The sequence below is a fragment of the Physeter macrocephalus genome, chromosome 7, assembly GCF_002837175.3.
Source record: "Physeter macrocephalus isolate SW-GA chromosome 7, ASM283717v5, whole genome shotgun sequence".
In the NCBI taxonomy this organism is placed as follows: Eukaryota; Metazoa; Chordata; class Mammalia; order Artiodactyla; family Physeteridae; genus Physeter; species Physeter macrocephalus.
In genome coordinates, this window is record NC_041220.1 from 72,855,182 (window position 1) to 72,865,235 (window position 10,054).

At 35.5% G+C, this 10,054-nt stretch overlaps 1 protein-coding gene across 6 annotated transcripts in view; it reads left to right on the forward strand.

Annotated features, from left to right (window-relative positions):
- Positions 1-8,533, forward strand: part of THAP9 (THAP domain containing 9) — a 21,413-nt gene extending 12,880 nt beyond the window's left edge. For all 6 annotated transcript variants that reach the window (XM_007127561.3, XM_028491992.1, XM_028491993.1 and 3 more), the window contains one exon: positions 6,170-8,533. In XM_007127561.3, the coding sequence (XP_007127623.2) occupies positions 6,170-8,150 (1,981 nt within the window). In that variant the 3' untranslated portion in view covers positions 8,151-8,533. The remainder of the gene's footprint in view (positions 1-6,169) is intronic.
- Positions 8,534-10,054: the final 1,521 nt, after the last annotated feature.

Here is a 10,054-nt window from a genome sequence, read left to right on the forward strand (position 1 = left end):
GGACTGGGGCACGAACCCGTGTCCCCTGCATCGGCAGGCGGACTCTCAACCACTGCGCCACCAGGGAAGCCCTCTTCTTTTAAATTGAGATGTAATTGACACATAACATTATGTTAGTTTCAGGTATACAATGTAATTATGTGTTTGATATTTGCATTCGATATTTGTATATATTGCAAAATGACCACCAAGATAAGTCTAGTTAATATCCATCACACACATAGTTACAAATTTTTTGTGTCTGTGATGAGAACTTTTAAGATCTACTCTCTTAGCAACTTTCAGATATAGGTACAGTATTATCACCTATAGTCACCATGATGTACATCACATCCCCTTTAAAAAAAAAACATGAATGAGAATTTTCCTCCACACATGCTATTAACATAATACTACTACTAACAAATTTAGAAATGAGAGAAAAAGGAGGAAAATTCATTAATTGTTCCTCTAGGTTATACTTAAACAATTACTATTAACATAGGGAATTTTCTTCCAGTCTTTTTTCTGTGCTTAGATTTACTAGTTTTTTACAAAGTTATGATCTTGAATAGCTGCAGAATATCAGGCAGTGGTACCCTACTTAACTTTGGCATTCTCTAACTACTGGACCTTTATATTGTTTTTATTTTTTTGGTTGTAACTGCTGTTTTGTATATTGAGATGAACATTTGTGTATAGGCTGATTCCCTCTCTTCCATATGTGACTTTACCATTTAGGCCAGATATTACACTTATTTATAAATGTCTACTTTCTGGTAAGCAGGAGACATTTTTATAGATACTATGTTGCTATCACTTCCACACGGTTTTTAGTCAAGTCCTCTCCTTTGCACTGGTTTTAAAGCGTTAGTTACTGATTTTACACTATGGTTTATGTGAGACATTCCATGCGACTTCTCATCTCCCTCCCCCACCGCCCCCCATGGTTTTCTTCATTTCTATAGTTCTGCATCAACTCCTGAATTAAGTCTTCTCTGGTAATTCCAGCTCACACTGATCTTTTTTCTCTTCATGTCATTTTTCATTTTGTAACCTTTGCTGTGTCATTATTTCGATTTACAATTTTAGTACTCAAAGGGTTGCTTATTTTTTTGGATGCTTTGTCTGAAACTAAGTTACCTTGTTTAATGTGATAGTAATACATGCTTAGTATAAAACATTGAAACAATATGTAAGTATATAAATACCAGAAAGTGAAAAATATTTATACTTCCATTCCCCTAATCCCACAAAATAACCACTGTTAGCAGTTTGGTATGTATTCTCCCAGACTTAAAAAAAAAACTATCCATCACCCAAATTTTGTTTTAATGGCCATCTATTATTCCAACATATTGGAAATACCTAGATTTTATACTGAGAAATCTGAATGGTCAAAAATTTTTATTTGATTACATTTCCCTTCATTTCCCCCGTTTATATCTATTTTCAACACATCTGTGCTTAAGTATTAGATCTCTAATCATATTGAATATTCATTTATTCAATAAACATTTATTGATCAGGAGCAGCCAGTGAGACAGGAGGAAAACCAGGAGATTGTGATGGCCTAGAAGCCAAGTGTAGAAAGTATTTCAAGGAGATAGTATTGCACTGTGTCACATGCTGCTGGAGATCAATTAAGATGAGGACAGTCAATTGACCATTGGATTTTGCAAGATGGAGACGTCAGTGATGACCTTGATAAAAGCAGTTGCAGTGCAGTGATGGAGAGATAAGCCTGGCTGAAGTGGAATCAAGAGATGCTGGAAGGCAAAGAAGCAGAGACAGTGATTATGGACTCTCTCAAGGAGTTTTGCTATGAAAGGAGAAGAGAAATGTGTCCGTTAAGTGGAAGGAACATAAATGGAGGGGAGGATATTTGATGAGATAGCAGATGCTACACCTTGTTTGCCTGCTCATGGGAGTGATCTAGTGCAGATAAGAAAATCAGTGATACACAACAGAAAGGACAACTGCAGGAGGGCCACATCCAGCACTGCTGTGGAGGGAGGTCTGGCCTTAATTAGGAGCGGGGACAAATCATGCGTCGAAACAGGAAAAAGAGATACAGATGCAACAGGTTAACAGATTTGGTGGTAAGAAAATGAGTTGTTATCAAATTGCTTCTGTTTTCTCAGTGACATAAAGTTAATAGCTAAGAGTTGGGGAAGGAAGCATTAGAAGTTTGGGAGAAAGGAGAAAATATGAATAGTTGTTTTTTCTCCCATGATAATGGAGAAACAATTGTATGGATGACAGACCAAGCCAGACTTACATTTTAAAAAACCCTTGATTCAGTTAGAGAGGTACCTCACTCACTCATTTCTAACTACTATTTCTTCAGTTCTTATCTTAGCTGCTATCAGTCACCTCTCTAATTTTCTCTGTACTGATGTTAGATCCTTTTTCAATTCTCCCTTGAATTCTTTATGTCCAGAACCTTCCCACAGCTGTGCTTCTTATAATTCCAGAGCTTTGGGTCTTTGTTTTCACAACTCCTTTGAAATAATGTCATAGCACCCTCAGCTTTCCTAATTATAATAGTGATACATTTCCTATGATCTTAGTAGACTTTTTTCTGTTTCTAATTTAATTTTCTATTTTGGTATTCATTGCAGTTTAGTAAATTAGCTCCCTGTATAGGTGAGTTGATGTGAGAGCTTCAGAAATAACCAAGACAGTGGGAGGAGCTAATGGTCTTAAAGAAGAACACCCAGCTCAGCATTATGGCTCTTTAGCACAATATTTTTCCTAAGCAGAGCTTTAAGCTACCCAAGTGACTCCCTATAATTATTCCATAACTAAGCTAATGTTTAATTTAAAATATGTTGATGAGTATGTCAATTATAATTGGTATAAACTTTCTGAAGGACCATTTGGGAATGTGAATTATATTTAAATTGACTCACTCAATTATGTGCACCTGCGGCCCAAAACTTCTTTAAAAGTTGAGTTCATTTATTCTAATACATGCATAAGTAAATTTAGCTCTGCATCCTACTCCTAGGAATTGCGTAAATGACATAGATATGTATAAGTGTATGTGTGCCCACAAACACACATTGTGGTGCTCTTTGTACTGTTTAAAAATTAGAAACAACCTAAGTGTCCTTCAATACAGGTTGGTTCAGTTATTTATGAACCAAACTAAAGAGTTTTACTGTGTGTACACTTAAAATATTGCTGTAGGTCAGTAGTTAAGAACATGCAAAAGTATGTCTATAACATTACTATAGTAAAGAAAAATAGGTTCAGTATAATTTTTGAAAATTATATCTAGTTATGTATACATAAAGAGATCTAGTTATGTATAAATAAAGAGATCTGGAAGGATGTCCCTGAAATATTAAGTGATTTTTAAAAAATATCTATTTATTTATTTTTATTGGAGTGCAGTTGATTTATAATGCTATATTGTTTCAGGTGTACAGGAAGGTGATTTAGGTATACATCTATATATTCTTCTGGGGATTCTTTTCCATTATCAGTTATTACAAGATATTGAATATAGTACCCTGTGCTATACAATAGGCCCTTGTTGTTTCTCTATTTTAGATATAGTGGTGTGTATCTGCTAATCCCAAATTCCTAATTTATCCCTCCAGGCTCCCCGCCGTGCCACCCCTTTGGTAACCATGCGTTTGTTTTCTATGTCTGTGAGTCTATTTTTGTTTTGTAAATAAGTTCATGTATTAACAGTGACTTTTACTTTTTTGCACTTTTCTATATTCTTTCAGTTTTTTAAAAAATGGACGTGTCATTTTATACAATCAGAAAAAGTGTTTTTTCATCTTGAGTCGGGGAAAAAGGTTGGTTTGAGAGAGAAATCAGTCACTTCCCTACAACACTAAAATCTTGGTTTGAGTGTTTCTGCTCTCAGTTTTAAAAACTTGAAAAAAAAAAATCAACAAGTCCACATATTTTTCTGCCTGAGAAACATCATTCTAGTTAGTTGTGGACATTAAGATACCATTTAATTTTCATTTAAAAAGCAAGCTCACCAGAACATAAGCTTTTTTAACCTATTTAAACTAGAACTTTTACCTAGAAGCATTAAGTAGTTTCATTAGATACTGCACACGTAACACATTTAGCATCTTTAGTGTTCATTTGAGAATCCTACTACGAAAGAATAGATTTTAAACAACTGATTAAAATTTGGTGACACACTTGAAAAGGCTTTTCAACATACTAGTGGGCTGTAGCACCCTGGTGGAGAGCCACTATTCTGTTTTCTCATTGTCTTATTATTTTGCCCTGTTTTTAAATATAAACAACTGATTAATAACTTTTGTCTCCTAAATAGTCAGAGTATGTCTTTTGCATTCTGTAACTGTGTTTTTCAAATCTGTTAGTGCATATTGAAATCAATTTAGTGGGTCATAAGTGGCATTAAATTTTGTATATACATTTATATACACACGTATATTTGTACCTGGCATATAGTAAGGGTAAATTCTGTTCACGAAACTTCTTGGTTGCAGCAAAATATTTGGAAAGTCCTGTCCTGAAGTACTTCTGGAAGTACATTAAAATTTCAATTAAATAGAGATGGCTGTCCAGGAAGAAACCTTGGCAGCCTGGAATATAGCCCCCAAATCAGAAATTCAACCTAAAAAAAAAAAGTCATTTGAGTTATAAAAGTAAACTTCAGTGAAGATGAACACTTCAGTCTACCTCACAATCCATTTAGTCTTATTTTAGACAGTTAATAAACTTGGCTACTTCCTTTCCTGATCTATAACAAATTAGAAAGTGTAAATTAGAACTGAGTGAAAAGAATTCTGTCTGTTAGTGACAGACACTAACAGAAATAGAAAAGAATAATCAGCAGTTTGGGAAGGTCAAAGAAATACTATGAAAGAACTCTTTTTAAAAAATTATTATTATTATTTTTTTAACATCTTTATTGGAGTATAACTGTTTTACAATGGTGTGTTAGTTTCTGCTTTACAACAAAGTGAATCAGTTATACATATACATATGTTCCCATATCTCTTCCCTCTTGCGTCTCCCTCCCTCCCACCCTCCCTATCCCACCCCTCTCATGGTCACAAAGCACAGAGGTGATCTCCCTGTGCTATGCGGCAGCTTCCCACTAGCTATCTAATTTACATTTGGTAGTGCATATATGTCCCTGCCACTCTCTCACTTCGTCACAGCTTACCCTTCCCCCTCCCCATGTCCTCAAGTCCATGCTCTAGTAGGTCTGTGTTTTATTCCCGTCCTACCACTAATCTCTTCATGACATTTTTTTTTTCTTAGATTCCATATATATGTGTTAGCATACGGTATTTGTTTTTCTCCCTCTGACTTACTTCACATGACAGACTCCAGGTCTATCCGCCTCATTATAAATAACTCAGTTTCATTTCTTTTTATGGCTGAGTAATATTCCATTGTATATATGTGCCACATCTTCTTTATCCATTCATCTGTCGATGGACACTTAGGTTGCTTCCATGTCCTGGCTATTGTAAATTGTGCTGCAGTGAACAGTTTTGGTACATGACTCTTTTTGAATTACGGTTTTCTCAGGGTATATGCCCAGTAGTGGGAAAGAACTCTTAAGATAGAGATAATAGTGTAGGTACTTTGGATAGGAGCAAACAGATGCAGACACTCTATTGCCCCAAAGGGCATAATTCGAAGAGCAGTGAGAAAAAGCACTGAACAAGGGCCTCAGGAAAGCTGGTTTTCACATTTGTGCATGACTAGCAGCACAATATGGGCCAGGCAGCTTAACCTCTACCTCTTCCTCCCAGTTTCCTAATCTATAAAATGGGGTAGATGTACTAGCTGTTCTCGGTTTCCTTCCCCCTCAACAGGTTTCTCATCTCAGTGAATGTACAGGTAAGACTGGTGTATGATCTAAATTACAAACACATCAATGAGAACAAACTGGGTAATTGATTTTTATTAAGAAGTGAGTAAGAAGTTAAACATTTTGTGGTATGTTTGCATCTTCAATTGCTATTCTGTGTTTCTAAGTTTCTCTATTATCTTACTATTTTATCATAACCATGAATATATGCTTGAAATGTTGGTAGAATTTGGCTACTATACTTGGCTTTATTTCAACAGGGATTTGAGGCTACTTTAGTAGAAAATGCCATTTAAGGCATTTTCCCTTTTTAAATTTCTTCATTTGTGTTTTATGTTTTTCATTTTTTACATTTTCTAGATGGCTGTCCAAATGCAAACCCGGTCCAGGTTTCAGCAGCAACGTTTTTTCTTTTCTCCAACGAAAAGTAGAGAATGGAGACCAGCTATATCAATATTGTTCACTGATAATAAAAGGTATATCTCTCAAGCAACAACTTCAGTGGGACCCCAGCAGTCACCATTTGCTAGGGTTTATGGACTTTGGTCTTGGCAAACTTGATGCTGATGAAACGCCACTTGCCTCAGAAACTATTTTGCTCATGGCAGTGGGTATTTCTGGTCACTGGAGGACACCTCTTGGTTATTTTTTTGTAAACAGGGCGTCTGGATATTTGCAAGCTCAGCTGCTTCGTCTGACGATTGGCAAACTGAGTGACATAGGGGTCACAGTTCTAGCCGTCACGTCTGATGCCACAGCTCACAGTGTTCAGATGGCAAAAGCGTTGGGGATACATCTTGATGGCGACAACATGAAGTGTACATTTCAGCATCCTTCATCTTCTAGTCAACAGATTGCATACTTCTTTGATTCTTGCCACTTGCTTAGATTAATAAGAAATGCATTTCAGAATTTTCAAAGCATTCAGTTTATTAATGGCACAGCACACTGGCAGCACCTTGTGGAGTTAGTAGCACTAGAGGAACAGGAATTATCAAGTATGGAGAGAATCCCAAGAAAACTGGCAAATTTGAAGAACCACATACTGAAAATGAATTGTGCTGCCCAACTCTTCAGTGAGAGCGTGGCCAGCGCGTTAGAATGTTTGCTGTCATTAGGCCTGCCTCCTTTTCAAAACTGTATTGGTACCATCCAGTTCTTACGCTTAATTAACAATCTGTTTGACATTTTTAATAGTAGGAACTATTATGGAAAGGGACTTAAAGGACCTCTCTTACCCGAAACTTTTAATAAAATCAACCATGTGTTAATTGAAGCCAAGACTATTTTTGTTACATTATCTGACATTAGCAATAATCAAATAATTAAAGGTAAGCGAAAACTGGGATTCCTGGGATTTTTGCTTAATGCTGAGAGCTTAAAATGGCTCTACCAAAATTATGTTTCCCCAAAAGTCATGCCTTTTCCGTATCTTCTGACTTACAAATTCAGTCAAGATCATCTGGAATTATTTCTAAAGATGCTTAGACAGGTATTGGTAACCAGTTCTAACCCTACCTGCATGGCATTCCAGAAAGCTTACCATAATTTGGAGACCAGATACAGATTACAAGATGAGGTTTTTCTAAGTGAAGTAAGCATCCTTGACATTTCAGTTGCTCGAAGGACGGACTTGGCCCTTTGGACAGTTCAGCGTCAGTATGGTATCAGCGTTATAAAGACTCTTTTTCGCAAAGAGGATATTTGCCAAGACTGGTCTGACTGTTCGCTAAGTGAGGCATTGCTAGACCTGTCAGATCATAGGCAAAATCTTACCTGTTGTGCTGGTTATATTGCAAATAAGTTATCAGCTCTTTTAACATGTGAGGACTGCATCAGTGCACTATATGCATCAGATCTCAAATCCTCTAAAATTGGATCACTGTTATGTGTTAAAAAGGAAAATGGCTTGCATTTCCCTTCAGAAAGTTTGTGCCGAGTCATAGATATTTGTGAGCGAGTTGTAAGAACCCATTCAAGAATGGCAGTTTATGAACTACTACTTCCTAAACAGAGGGAATTTTATCTTCAGCAAAAAATATTACATGAGCTTTCCGGGCATAGTTATCTTTTTGTAGATTTAGATAAGCATCTCTTTGATGGAGAAGTGTGTGCCATCAATCACTTTGTAAAGTTACTAAAGGACATAATAATCTGTTTCTTAAAGATCAGAGCTAAAGGTGTAACTCAGTACCCTTTAAAACACCATTCAGAAAGAACTGAAATGAAAACTTTGTCAAGGAAACACTGGTCATCTTTACAGAATTACAAATGTTCAAGTTTTGCTAATACCAGTAAATACAGGCATTTGCTAAGGAACGATGGCTATCCGTTCAAATGAAGGACCTAAAATATATTAAAATTTTTATTAAAAATAATTAGTCAACGTTTACTTTAAAATTCAACTTACTATATTTTACAAATTGACCATTCTGCAGAGTGGACAAGTTTGTGGTTCTGACTTAGGAATTTCTATCATGCATATTATCAAATCTGCTCGGACTTTGGTGGGGCTTGCAAGCATTTCAGAGTTACCCAAAATGTAGAAAGCAATAAGTCAGTCAGCAGGAACAGACTAGCCAACAGGTGCTGTCTTTGAATTTACTGTTATACGACTGAGTAATTTGACCGGACATACTTCGAAAACAAGGGAGAATAATGATGAGGAGTCACCAAAACATTGACCCTTTTTATAAAGACTACATTCCCTAAAAGAGCTTTGGTTTTCAGCTCTTAAGAATGTTAACACTAAAAAAAAAAAAAAAAAAAAAGAAGTTAATAGAATACCTATCAAACCTTGAATATAATCTTTACTTACACATGAAAATTAAGATATGATTTGAAAATTAGGCTAAACTAAACATCAAACACCACAAAAATCCTTTTGCTGGGGTACCGTAAAATAGAAATAATTATGCTTTATCAGGCAGAAGGTAAACACGAGCCATGAGCTGATTCCTTGTGCTGCAGCCAAGCTGGGAAATGTTGTCTGGGGCATACATAGGAGATGTAATTTTCTCAGTCCATTGTCTCTGTACTTCAAAATACTGCTTTCGAGTAATAAAATAGAGTGGATACTTACTTGACTCCTGTTGGAGGAGCTCAGTGCTCATCAGAGAATGAAAAGAAGCCCTTATTTCAACTTCTCTTTCTGAAGAGGAAAATAATGAAACATATTTTCAGTGTTGAATATGGCATTTCATAGCATGTGATTAATAAATTGGAAAAAGATGGTCAGCTGAGTCAATGAGAGTGAAAAAATTGTCTTAATTACATAATGAGTTTTTTCAGAAATTTAGCTTAAATAATCTGAAGACGGAAACGTACTAAGAACAATATTCTCCATTCTCTCATACCCAGATCTGAAAAGATAAATAGAAAAACATTTGTTTCACCAATGGGAGTATTTTAATGGAAAAAGAAGAAACAAGCACATTATTCACCTGTGTATGTAAAATATCTACTCTTGTCATTGAGTGACTGTTCACAAAGTACAGTTAATATGAAAACTTGTAAAAGATTAATGAGTAGGTGAAAGTTGAGTTTTATTAGTTGAAATTCCCCTTAGTGTATTTTGACATATTTCTGCTGGTTCTACCTCAAACAAAGGCTTCAATTCTGAAATGTAACCAGAGTTGTACTGTACTACATCTTATAAGGGGCTATTGCTGAGAAGTCTAACTATTGTGGTTTTTGTTTTGTTTGCAATAGAATGAGTTTAGATGCACTGGGATAAATCTTATTTAAAGGAAGCCTGTTTATAGAACACCACCTTTATCTTATTGCTTATATAAATCCAAGTTTTGTACTTGATCTTTACTTAAAATTAGGTTCATATCTGTAGCATCTTATGTTCTTTGCTGTTACATTTCACTCATTCCTATATATTCTGTAATTTCTTAAAATAGTGTTTTGTGCAATTTATGTGCTGGATAAATTGGACAAACCTTGAAGACAAGAATCTTTCCATCACTGCCATTAGCACAGTTAATTGCTCTTGCCCTAGTGAAGTGGTCCAAGTCTGATGTCAGATTTACTTGATATGATATGCTTGACAGTGAAATTTTTTAAATAAATTATTTGTGCATATTTGATTAGGGTAATTTAGTTTACAATTTCTACTCAGCACCCTTGTTCTTTTTTTTTTTTTTTTCCCTTCGGAGAAAACAAGCATTCCTTTCAGAAATTTATTCTTCTTACTTTCAACAAATAGTGCTGGATGTGCACACGCAAAGATGTTAACTC